This window comes from Melospiza georgiana, chromosome 22 (assembly GCF_028018845.1).
Source record: "Melospiza georgiana isolate bMelGeo1 chromosome 22, bMelGeo1.pri, whole genome shotgun sequence".
NCBI classification, from domain to species: domain Eukaryota; kingdom Metazoa; phylum Chordata; class Aves; order Passeriformes; family Passerellidae; genus Melospiza; species Melospiza georgiana.
Genome location: NC_080451.1, coordinates 6788462 through 6801552, shown reverse-complemented (window position 1 = coordinate 6801552; position 13091 = coordinate 6788462). Strand labels below are relative to the sequence as shown.

The 13091-nt window shown below is 37.2% G+C and overlaps 1 protein-coding gene across 5 annotated transcripts in view; it reads right to left on the bottom strand.

Moving 5' to 3' along the window:
* The window catches only part of VPS13D (vacuolar protein sorting 13 homolog D), a 101260-nt gene that overhangs the window by 56900 nt on the left and 31269 nt on the right, over positions 1 to 13091 (bottom strand). For 3 of the 5 annotated variants that reach the window (XM_058039179.1, XM_058039180.1, XM_058039184.1), the window contains 14 exons: positions 12880 to 13013; positions 12417 to 12572; positions 11641 to 11863; positions 11191 to 11265; positions 10257 to 10460; positions 9713 to 9802; positions 8309 to 8449; positions 6992 to 7114; positions 6313 to 6387; positions 3857 to 3962; positions 2961 to 3113; positions 2254 to 2389; positions 1134 to 1181; positions 249 to 399 (listed from right to left, as the gene is read on the bottom strand). In XM_058039179.1, coding sequence (XP_057895162.1) covers positions 249 to 399; positions 1134 to 1181; positions 2254 to 2389; positions 2961 to 3113; positions 3857 to 3962; positions 6313 to 6387; positions 6992 to 7114; positions 8309 to 8449; positions 9713 to 9802; positions 10257 to 10460; positions 11191 to 11265; positions 11641 to 11863; positions 12417 to 12572; positions 12880 to 13013 — 1815 coding nt within the window. The remainder of the gene's footprint in view (positions 1 to 248; positions 400 to 1133; positions 1182 to 2253; positions 2390 to 2960; positions 3114 to 3856; positions 3963 to 6312; positions 6388 to 6991; positions 7115 to 8308; positions 8450 to 9712; positions 9803 to 10256; positions 10461 to 11190; positions 11266 to 11640; positions 11864 to 12416; positions 12573 to 12879; positions 13014 to 13091) is intronic. The other 2 variants (XM_058039181.1, XM_058039182.1) reach the window with 1 other exon arrangement.

Below are 13091 nucleotides of genomic sequence, written 5' to 3'. Positions count from 1 at the left end.
CTAAAGAAAGATAAAGGAGACAGATGGCTAGCAAAGAATGAAAAATAAAAATTCATGACAGAGAGTCTGACACAGCTGGCTGTGATTGGTCATTAATTAAAAACCATTCACATGCTGGGTAAACAATTCTCCAATTCGCATTCCAAAGGAACAAAACATGGAGAAGCTGAAGCTTCCCAGCTTCCCAGGAGAGGGAATCCTGGTAAAGGGATTTTTCATAAAACATCCCAGGGGTGTGCAGCACTTACTGTCAGGGGCAGAGGGACTGTCCAGTCTCAGCTCCATTGGGATTTCCAGCTTGTTCTTCAGCATCAAGGCTGAGCGCACTGTTATCACCTTCCGGGCACTCCCCTCCATGGTCACCTCAAACACCACACGAACTGGAGGCAATGAAGAAAACTGGAAGATATTTAAAAGCATTAAAAAGCTCAGGTAATGAATATATCTAGAAGAGGGACACCTCCATTATGAAGCACTAACTGCTGGAGAAAAACTTGCCAACTGAGTCCAACCATGTGTGACTATCAGGTGTATAAATAGTTTAATAATGGTGGTTTATAATCCTGTTCCTTTCCCTCAAAGCACAGTAAAATTATGAAAAAGCAATTCTACCTACCACTAACTCCATTATCTTTCTCAAAATAATCCAAGTTCAATTAAGAGCAATACAGATCCTAAGAGATGAACTTTCTACATCATCTCACTCTTATATTATTTAATAAATCCATGAAGTCTAAGCCTCATATAATTACCAGCCACTCATTCCTATCTGTCAAAACTGAAAAATAAGTTGCAGCTTTCTTAACATATTCATACTTTGTTCACTCATAGCTGCCCTTCTGCTGTGGTGTTTTGCCTTTTACATTACACAAAGTCATTGCCACTGTGATCCTGAAAACAACATTTACTATGTGTTACATGTTAGAATTCATCTACTGGAATTTAAGACCCATTTTTCAAACATTTATACTGGTGAGGAATGGTAAATCACAAATATTTGTTCTCATTTTGTTAGCTTAAATTTTCTTTCCTTCTATTGAAAAGGTTCTAGAAGGATGGTAAAGTCAGTTCACTTGCAGATGTTCCCTACTCTTACTTAAGTAGCTCTCAAAAAAATGAAAATATATACTCACGTAGACTTGTGGATGTATTATATTTGTTCTACTTATTGGACTTCCAAGCTGAGAGGAAAGTAAACAAGAAGGTTAAAGTAGTTCAACTTTTAAGATACTGCTTTCAGCTTTAACACAGAACTTTACTACAGAAGAAAAAACTTTCATCACTTTGTGTTTCTGATCTTCAGTACAACTTGGAATTGTGTCAGAACTGGATTAGCAGAGCCTGTTTGTAATATTGCTTTGCAAAAAAATGAAGCTTAAGGAGGGTTTGTTGTAAAGAAAAAGTCTACAGGAGATGCTGCTGAACAGGAGTTCTCATTAATTTATCATAATCTCATAATTTGCATCTTTTCCCTTCAATATTCAAATTACAGAGAGATGATCCTTTCTATGCTTCAATATAAAAACATCAGAAAAATCAAGTAAGAGATCACTGGCTCTTGTCAGCAGTATTAAATCAAATTTAATTCTGATTTATATTGCAAAGATCTCAACCTCCTATTTGCCTAATGCTCAACAACTTCCAGTAGTTAGTCTCAAAACATGGTCTTGAAATCCACAAAACCATTTTTATCACTGAGCCTCCCCCAAATGCCAGCCTGCTCATTATTACAACTGCATTTTCCCTTCATGACAAGTATATTATGTCTACAGAGCCACATACTTAAAAACCAATCTCTAGGCTTACAGGAAATTGCCAGTGTTGTTTATTCTAAGCAAATTAAACACATGAAAAGCATTCCTGCAATAAAAGAAATGAAAGTAGCTGCTGAAATGCTGGGCTGATTTAAAGCTCTCTCCATGAGTGCATGGCCTGTCATTAATACATTCATCCTGTCCCTGGAAGTTCTGCCTGCCAAACTCAGATTAACTGCTGACTGCTCTGCCTGTGCTCTGGGTACACAGTTAAAAACCCAGCTTCTCCAAGCTCTCCAAATCCAGGATCACTGGAAAGAGGAAAATCTTATCCAGCAGATGCTTTGAAATCAAAATCCTGCAGACATCGTTATTCCTAATTTACAGATTCTTTTACAACACTCAAAATCAGAACTTACAGTATTTTAGATCAAAATCTTGCAGACATCATTACTCCTAATTTACAGATTCTTTTACAACACTCAAAATCAGAACTTACAGTAGAAGAGGAGGAATTCTTATCTGGTGCAGCATATCGGAAAAATGTTCCAACTTTGTCCACAGACACTGGACTCACTTCTTCCCAGCCATTTACTCTCACTTGCAGCTGATGGATCCTTAGGTCATGTGTGTGCCTGCCAGGTTAGATCATGTTAAATTATTATTATGCATTATTATACAGACTAAATACCAAACACTTAAAACCACAAACATCCTCTGGATTCTATTTAAAGAATCTTACTGAAGCATTAAAAAATTCCAAGAGTTTTCCCATTTCATGGATAGATGGACCTGGTTTTATGTTTATGTTTCTTTCCTAAGGAACATACACATTAAAAAATAAAAGCATGCTGCATATTTGTTAACAAGCTCTAGTTCTTACCTCTGATAACAACCAACACCGACCTAGTAGTCCTTTAAAATAAAGGACATTGATTTGTAACTGAGGCCTCCAAGTCTTTCTAAAAGCTCATAATGATCCAACTCACATATAGGAATAGCTGCCACAACAGCAATAGTTGCTGCCTTACCAGAGAAATTATAATTTCACCCCATACAAGAGTATTAAAAATAGAAACTAAACATTAAGTGTAAATTATACAGAAATCCACTTTTAATGTGACACCTGCCAGTGCCCTCACAACTGTGAACCTGTGAGTTCCATATAGGAGAGTGTCAGAACATCTCATGGCCTGGTCCCTTCACCTGTGTCTGAGTTTCCCTCTGGTTTCAAACTCAAACGGAACCTCTTCCCCAGTGATAACCTCTTGCCATTCACTGACATTATGGGCATCACCCAGCAGCGTCCCGTTCTCCTCAGGAACGACGCCTGGACTCCCACTATGAGACAGCGCAGCCCTGGGAAGAGAATCACAGCATTTCACAAAATGACATCTTGTGGAATTCACATTCTCTGAAAAAAAATCCTTTCACCCAGGATTTTTCTCCTGGGAAGCTGAGAAACTTCAGAGAAAATGAAAACAATTCTTATTTCATTTGCTTCTCCTCTGTTTTGCTTATGTGGATTGTGTTTGGAGATTGTTTCATTGCATTCTGCTGTGAGTTGTTTTGACTTTTTGGCCACTTGGGGCCAAGCTGTGTCAGGACTCTGCAAAGAGTCACAAGTTTTCATTATTATCTTTTTAGCATTCTGTAAATATCCATTCTGTATTCTTTAGTATAGTATTCTTTAATATAATATAAAATTACAAAGTAACAAATTAACCTTCTGGGAACACAGAGTCAGATTCATCATTCCTGCCTTCACTGGGGCATTCCCCACAAATACAATAAATACTTCAAGCTGCAAGTGCATTTTAAGTTTGCCTCAGTCCTCATTCACACCATGAGCACATGTGAACACATTAACACCATGAATGTGCTTGACTGGTTTCCACATTCTGCTAGATCTCTTGAAAAAAATTCATTTTTGTTTAATAATAAAACTATCTCTGTGTCAAAGAAGAGGCTCTTAACTGAGTAAAACTGGGAGCTGCCTAAATGTGTCTGCAAAACAAAAGCACTGACAACAACAGAGATTGGCTGCCATGGAAGAGGAGCCAGACAAATGTGTTTGAAGGGATCCTCAAAGAGCTCCTTACCTGGTTGGGGTTGTGGTGAGGGTGGCAAACCAGAGAGTGCAGCCAGTGTGATTCCTCAGAGCAAAGGGGACAAACGGCTGCCTGCGCTTTGGGGTCTTCATTTCAGCTACAAAACACAACACAGACTGTCTGACTGCCCATGGAAAACATTCATCAGATCTTTATGTGGGATGAGATACAGTGGCTGGAGAGCCACAACCTGCACTAACTACAAAGAAACAGGACATCAGATTATCTGCAAAGCTTTTACAGTTAGTAAGTGCTACAGAAATGGTACAAAACTAACAGGCATTCTTCCCCTACATCAATCCCCCTTGAACTGAGCTTAATCTACACATTCTTCTGGTTCTTTATATCAAGTCTTATAAATTCTATGCCTTCAGTTACACCTAACATGTAGAAAATCTAACTAAAAACTAATCTAACTAAAAACCCAAGCATAATCAGAAACCTTTTATGTACATCCTCATGAAATACTAAACACACATTCACTTCTAATTAGGATTTATGCTGTATTTAATGTGACAAATACAGGGTTAGCCAGTATTCCCTTTAAAGGGACTTTTATTCTCAAAGCCTGAACAAAAAAAAAAAATTCCTATTTTTAAAGCTACTGAAATAGGCTTTAAAATAAAGAATACTGAAGGATATTGAAGGACCCTGAAGGACACTGAAGGATACTACTGAAATGTGGAAAATAATTTGAGAGCAAACAAAGGCAATCTGGTTTTGTTAAACTGCTGGGACAGCAAAACACCAGAAGAAGATACTTCTCCCATGTTCAACATTTTCTAAGCACAAATTTATAACAGGCACACAAGTGCTACTCTCGTTTTCCACACTGCAGTGCATGAAATCTGTGAAAATACTTACTGAGTTTGGACACAGTAAAACCCCTGTCAAAGTCCAGTAATCTACTTTAAAAGGAAGATAAATGGCTGCTACCTCAATACACAACATGTTTAGCATGAGGGAAGTGGAAAGAAGGCACACACAATAAATCAGCTGCTGAAACAAAAGGCAAGACAGAAATCTCTTCCCCAGGCCTGATTTGAAGTAATTCCAAAAGGTTTCCAGAGGCAAGCAGGGGAGATGTGGGGAGGGCAGGAAAGTTTCTGAAGGAGTTACAGATCATGACAGATGACTTTCTGTCAGATCAACAAATCCCTATGTACCCTCACATTGCCCATGGAGATTTAAATCTGATCTTAAGCTTACAGAGAAAGTTATTTCCAATTAAACAGCAAGAAGATGAAATCCTTGAAAATTAAAGCTCTGATTTTTGCCAAAAGCAAATACATGTTTTTAGTGTTGAGTTTCAGTTTATATAATGTTTTGGCTATCCCAGGTTCTACAAAATCAGATCAGAAGCCAAATGAACTTTTACTCTGGTGTTTAATCTATTGCCAGCTTATCTTTGGATACTTCAAAAAAAGGATTTTTGGGACTATGGCCTGATTTTCAAAAGAAATGCAAAAGCTGCATTTTGAGACTACTGCCTAAAAAAAGAAGACTCTCATTACCAGGAGGATTTTTTAATCAGTAGTTTAGTAATTTAGCTGCAACCCCTACTAAAAGCCAAACAATGAATATTAGATATTTTGCTGCTTGTTTGATTTTTGGGGGAAAAAAATCCCAGAAAATATTTTATAAAAATCAACTGAAAATTTTCCATTTTGTTTTTTCTTTAAGCTCAGAGAAAATATTTCTAATGGCACTTGGAACAGGAAACAGATGTAGATTTCTAGAAAATTCTGTCCTCCCATCCATTAACTTTTCCACAGGGCTATGTATTTATGAAGTATGCTCTTTGTCTTCTATAACGTCAAAAAATGAAAAATATTACTTTATCCTGCATGGTTTTGCCCCAAAACCTGTCCTGTCAAATAGAACCCAAACAAATTAACAAATTATTTATTAGGAATGCTTTACTTTCTAAAGGTTACTGAAAACAGCCTGTGCTTCTGAAGCATCTCAAAGTTAGTTTTCAGTAATTTTAAGTATATAAATATGCTAAATTAAGCATAAATATGTAAATTGAACATAATGGTGGATATTTTTAGAATATAAATTAAATATTGTGATATTATTACACAATTTTTAATTGTAAAAAAAATTAAATCGTAAAAATTTTTAGTTGTAAAAAAATCTAGAAGAGGGGCACTGAATAGTCAACAATTCACATAACCTTCCTCACAAAGACAGTTTTCCTTCTTTGGGTTTATTTCTCCATTCTTTCCTGAAGAACCCAGAGAACGACAGGATGAAATACTAAATTCAGCAGACTAAAACAAAAATAGCTGGTTTATTATTTGGCTTGAGGGTTTTTTGGGTTTGATTATCTTTAAATATAGAGGCCAATCTACCAGCAAGTCCCACATACAGCACAATATTTATTGTGCAAGAGCCTTCCAGAGCAGAAAACCACCTTTTGTTGTCTGTGTGCTGTACAGTACCTCTAGCATAGATCTGATGCTCTAGGTTAGTCAAACTGGCTGTACTCCTAGTTCTAAGGTAGACAAGAGGAAGGCCTGGCAGACAGGAAAGACAAAGTCAGCAGGTAAGAAAATCACACAAACACAGGTCAATCTTCCCCTGCATGCATAAAGGGAAGATACACATCATGCAATTATTAGTCTCTACTTGTTTGCTTACATTAAGCTGGTATTTGATTGACAAAGTTCCTTCCAGGAGGAACTTTGGGAGAAAATAAGCTGGAAAGAGCTATTGCTTGGGTGATTATTTCACAAAGAATACAGTAATTTTTTTTCCAGAAATTCATTTATTTAGGTCTTTGGGATGCAGAAAGAAAAAGACCCTCTCTGAACTGCACACAGCCAAAAATCAACACTCTGATTTAATTCTTCTCATGAACTGAGAGTGGCAGACAGAAAGGAAGCAGAACTAGCAGTGCAAAGCTCTTACTCCAAGCTAAGCACCCAGAAAGCTTTTTGTTGTAAAATAATTAAACATAACTGAACAGAAAACAGCTTTTTTGTCTTTTTTCTTTGCCAAACATATCTAACAAATCACTGTATTCTGTGAAGTCAAAACACTTATGTTTGTAATACATTAGACAGATGACCCTGTGTGTCAGGTCTGTTTCAAATAAAGTGTGATTAATGACCAACATACTCTGCCCAAAACATGGGGGATCCACTGAAGAACCCATCCAATCTTCTGAGCTGATTACATTCACTTCTTTGTCCTGTTTACAGTAATCTTCCATCCAGGACTGCTTGGTACATTTGTATTGCTCTGGAGGAATGTAAGCACAGACAGCCAATGTCTTCAAGGTGGCAGTAAACAAAGTCATTGAAAAGTGTGTTAAATTCATCACACTCAAGTTACTCCACTTTAACAGCAGAAGTTTCATTTTGCTGCTTTTTCTCTGAGTCACATAAGTTAAAGACAAACAACAGCTCATAAAATCACAGCAGTGTCTTAAAAAAATATATATCCCTAAGATTTTATTTTTTAAAAAAACTGTCAGTGGAATTTCATGTTCTTAAGATACTGCTATGGCAATCTAAGAGCCCTCCCTGCTGAGGCAATTAACCTTAAATATTTTCATGTTAGAAACTGTTAACTTCCTAGGGGTTTTGGGGTTTGCTTCATTTTAAGAGGCACATACACATTCCTGCATAAATATCACGACACCAATTGAGTCCTCTGGCACAGTATTAATCACAAACCAGCCTCACCACTTATTATCACTGCTTTTAAAAAGCACCATCTTAGGAATCATTGATTTGCTTCTCCTCCTGCCACCTTGGCTCTCCCTCTTTCTGCCAACCCCTCCTTGGGAGAGAAAGACCAACAAAGGCTTTTCTCTTACATACATCTACAAGCTCAGCTGCTGGCATTTCTTTTATTGTGCCCACCAAATAATTCTGAATGAGCAACAATGTTCCTGGGCAAGGCACACAAGTGGAGCTCCACAATGCAGAGGCTCACATGGAATTGGAGTTACTGATGGACAAAATATTTTGATTTCCAAAGGTGGATCATTGACAGCTCAAGTGCTCAGAGACTGAAGAACTGAAATGAGTAGCTCTCCACTACACCTGTCAATGTACTGAAAAATGATGAGCTTATCAAAATATTGTTAAGTCCCATGAAAACTTTAGATGAAAGCCTCTTTCTGATTAAAAATAGATTTCAAATCCCATACAAACTTGATAGAATTCATATGACCAGAGAAAGAATTCCTACTAACCTCTAACACATGCAGATCACGTCTTTACATTTTCACAACATCTGATAGAACATAGGCTGCCTAAACACACACCTGGAAGAGCATCCTGCAAAGCATGGAGGGACTTGGGCCAATCCCACTTTCTCCATGGGATGCCAACAGCACTTTAATAATTAGAGATGTCAGTCATTTTCAGCAGTGAAAATGCTGAAACAGAGTGCAGAGTGCTGCTCTCAGGGAATATTCCCACATACCTATGAGCACAGAGGTGATGTTGATGTCCAGGCGTGGCTTGGCCTTCACCTCCAGCTTCAGGCGGGAGGGCTGCAGGCGGCTCGAAGCCTCTTGTTGCCAAGACACTGAACATGGCCAGGGCTCAATAAAGGGCTCCCACCCTGAGAGAAACACAAACCAACATCTTTGGAGCCCACTCTGGAATGCTCTTTACATATTTAATAAAGAAACTTTCATCATTAGGTCCTTTACTTTTAATCTGTCCCTTACTTTTAATCTTCAGGATGATGTCGCAAGCCTATGGATTTAATTTATTACCTGATACAAATTGGTCCAGCCCCTCCATTTAGTCCATGTACACTCATAGAGATATCTTAGTTCCAATTAAAGCACTAGAAGGCAATTACTGCTATATTTAAGCTAGCTGGAATTAAGCTCTCAAATAGCTTTGACAATGATTTTCACAAAATTATACATTAAGTTGGTGATTATTCAGTATCTCAAAAGATAAAAGTCTAGAAGCTATTAAAATAAACACCCTATGTCGCCCTGATTTTTTAAGATTTTCTAAGCCTTCTGATGTTTACATTCTTATAGTAAACTTTCTCACACACTTTCTGTAAATAACTTATTGTTTTGCATTCTTTTATAGAGGAGAAGAAATTTGATGGACTTTGTTGGTTTGTCCAGTGTCATTGGAGAGGTGGCACTGTCACCATCCAATCCACTCTTTCTTTTGGAAAACTATAAATGTTGGAGTCACAAAATAAACTTCCTTTTTCTTCACCTTGAGAGCAGCAGTGTGTTTCATGTCCTATAGTGAGAACCCTACATATTTTTAAAAACAAAGTATTTTTAAAACAAAACCAAATACTCCTCTTCGTTATTGACAGATAATTCCTGAGTGCTTGTCACCAGTAATAGAAATTAGATTTTCTGTTACAAGTTAAAAAAACCACACAAGTGGATTACTTATTTTATTAATAACTGGCCCAACTTGCTTTTTTTGTATTTAAAACATAAATTGTGATGGTCTTCTAATGTTAATCCTTTGTCTTCAGCCTGCACGATTCTCCTCCCTAAAATATGTAATAAACTGAATCCAATAAACAATTAAAGAGAAGAGAATGCAGAAACAGCTTGTTATAAAACTGTTATTTTGCTGGATAACCATTTTATGCAATTCCATTTGAAAACCTGAGTGCCACTTTCAGATCAGCCAAATTTCCAATTCCCACATCCCTCCAGTGATCTCAAATCAGGTTATCTGGTCTAGGATCACATTGTCTCACACACACACAGTCCCAAAGTCAATCTTTCCTTATTCCCTTAGAGGCATTTCATAGTGGGTAGACTCCAGGTTCCTGTGGTAGGAAAGGCTGTTTCCTAAACTTAAATAAGAAAACAACCCCAAGGTATTTCACCTGAAAGCTCACGGTTGTAATAATCTCCAGAGAGGGTAAAATGAGCGTAGCCTTCAGGGCTGGTCCTCAAATGTTGGAGAAAATTCAAACCTGTGAGGGAAAAAAAAAGCAGTGAAATTTAAACTAATGCAAAACAGTCAAGCTTTCTGATTTTGTGAAGTGTCAAGTAAGCAATGAAAGGTTTTGTCTTGTCTTTTAAACTGAAATGGTACAAAAAGCTTATCATAATATTCTTCCAATAACATTTGCAGACAGCCACACCTCACAAAACAGAGCCTCCCTAGGATTCTGCTCAGGACAGATTTAATTTCTTAAGTGATGTAAAAAGGGGAAAACAGAATCTTAACCCTACAAAGACTGTAATCTTCTTAAAACCAAAACTTAAACCAAACAGAAATAAAGAAAAAGAAACCCCCAATATCTACACAACCACCATCAAGACACTGGCAGTTGAAATTTGACAGGCCCTGACAAACAAGAGAAGGATGCTGAACACGCCCAGAACTGACAATCATTTCATGCCAAAGCAGAACCAGATACTCACATGAAAAGGTTAATTCAGCCAGGGGAACATCACAGTCCATGCAGTCATCTATAAAGCAGATGCAAACACTTTCTGCCTTTATTTCCACGCCAGAGATGAACTGGAAAGGCAAAATCCCCTGGCTATCTCGAGCAGAAGTCTGGGAAACTGATTTCAGAGGTTCAGCATTCTTAAACAACCAACTTGCTGCTTTCTTCAAGTCACCTTAGAAAGAAGCAAACAACCAATCAATCATCACCTGCTTTCTCAAAGACATCTACTTAGTTATAATCATAGAGAAGAAAACTAATTCCCTTTCTCTTAAGAAAATATTCTCAGCAGTACTTCAATATGCTTATTTTGTAACATAAATATGAGAAGATTATAAAGACATTGGTATATCCTAAGAGTAAGAAATTTTGAAGTTCACAAATGTAATAAAAATCTAGTAATAAAATGTAATGAAAATCTCAATAACATTATGCATGCCTGTATATAAGGTGGGAAGCATGACAGTGCTAAAGGAAAAAGGAATCACTTGTGGTAAAGCTTTGTTTTCTTTTCAGGTACTGCATGCAGAACTAGAGAAATATGATTTTAAAAGGGAGAAACAAAAACACATGCATTCAAGAGGAAGAGATGTGGAATAGCAAGAAATTGGTGCGCCATAAAAATTACCAGTCTGAACACAACTAAAACTCTCAAACCAAAATACACTTAAGCACCCACACATGACATCCCAAAGGGCAGAAAGAATCTTTGGGAGGTGGATTTTACACAGGAGCAGAACAGGAAGAATAATGTTTAAGACCACAGGCCAGCACAGAGCCAAAGATGTTCTAAAGAAGGACACAGTGCCTGTGAATAACCACCTGACAGTCTAAAGGCTTTACTTAACTGCAATTAAGGTAAAATGAATAATGTGCAAAGCCCTGCTAAGAATATCTGATGTTACCTTGGCAGATGAGAAGAGCTTTACGACAATCCTCCATGCTGAACCCCAGCTCCTGCAGGCGAGCCAGCTGGGCTTCTGCAATGAACAGTTACAGGCAGAAATCCTTCACAGTTAGCTACTTATTTCATTTCTAAAATCAAGATACATCTGTATGTAAATGGGGCTTTATTTAACAAATGGGGGTTTGTTTATTTAAGATTGCAACTCTAGCAAAAGCACACGATTCAGCCCTGCTTTTATGTTTTTTACAGTTGTAGTTTACAGTTGTTTTTTACAGTTTTTACATCATCAGAACAATGCCATTATTCGGTAGTTCCAACCAACAAAGGGTCTTACCCCATGGAGATACCAACATTTTTTGTGTTCAACACATAGATTAGCTTCACCTTATAGAAAATTAAATTCCCTTAGATATAAGGAATGGTTTCACTCCAGCAGTGAAAAACATACCAAGAACAGGATCCAGCACACGTTTGGAGCCATCTCTGGTTTCATGAGCCAAGGAGTTCTCATGCCCCAGTGCTGAACTGGAGGAATCAGCAGCACTCCCAGCACCTGAGGCAGCTGAGTCAGGCAGGGCTGCACTTGTCTGCTGGGGAATTGACTTTGCAATGGCCAGGAAGAGCTGAACATCATTGTAGGACAGTCTGATATCCAGTGCTTGCAACTGAATCTAAATGAAAAATTAGAATGTAAGAGTCACTTGCCTTTTTCTACACATAAAGCTTTTCCCAAAGGAAGACAAAATTTAGTGTTACAATCTGATCACCATGCTGTTTTAAAGATCCAATAATAAATGTATCAAATTGTTATTATTTACCAACAACCAAAACTAGTACATCTCAGGGAAAAGAAGTTTTATTTTGATACAATAGTAAAAATCTTTAAGTATAATTCCCCTCTAATATGTCCTAACAACTAGAAAGAGAAAATATAGAAAAATACAATTTCCATTCAGCTATTAGTAACTATCCAACACCATCAGCCTACATAATCAGCCCATTTCTTTCCCCCACTATCAACCTCTGTAACATATCCCATAAATCCCTTTTTCATTACCACTAAGAGCATTTTCTACATGCTTCTTTCTTTTTCTTTTCCATTTCAGGAAAAAGTTACCTTACTCTCTTCTTATGCATTTGAAAATCTTCTATTGAATCCTTGGGCATAAAAATATCTCTGCTAGTATTCTCTACTGCACAGTTTTATTCAGGCTTTAATATTACCTCTAGAATAGGAGGAAAATCTTCACTATTGAAAGCATCCAGCAGTCCTGAACCAATTGGATAGGAAGAATTCCCAATAAGTTCCAAATGAATCTGTACTGGATCAATAATTGACAGTGCAGTCTCTTGCTCATTTCCTAACCGGCATGAAAACACCTGAAAATTGCAAATTATTTTTAAAAAATTATGAACTGAGATAACAAGCCTGGGAAGAACTAGCAATATTTTGAGGCTGCAGTCAAGTCTTGCAATCTTGTAACAGAAAATATAAACATAATATATTTATATAATATAAATATAAAACTATTCTCAAAACTGCTGTAAAATGAGAGCATTTGATGAGAAACCAACAGACTTCAGAAAGCATCTGGACTATTTCTTTTGTATATATGTTTATAGTAAAGTATCTTCACAAATTCCTCTAATTTTAGATGTTATAAAGAAGAAAATTTCTTTTTCTTACCTCAATGCCAAACAAACTGCCAGAGAAAGGACGATCTATCAGCTTGGGCTTGTAAGTGAGAACAGTTGTTCCCTTCAGAATAATTGCATTGGTATCAAAGCAGGACATGTCTTCAACAACCACAAATTCAGTTCCTTAACCAGAAAAAAGACAAATAACTAACAGGGCTGTTGGCAATACCATTAAGGTACTTGAGGCATTTGTAGCAGGTT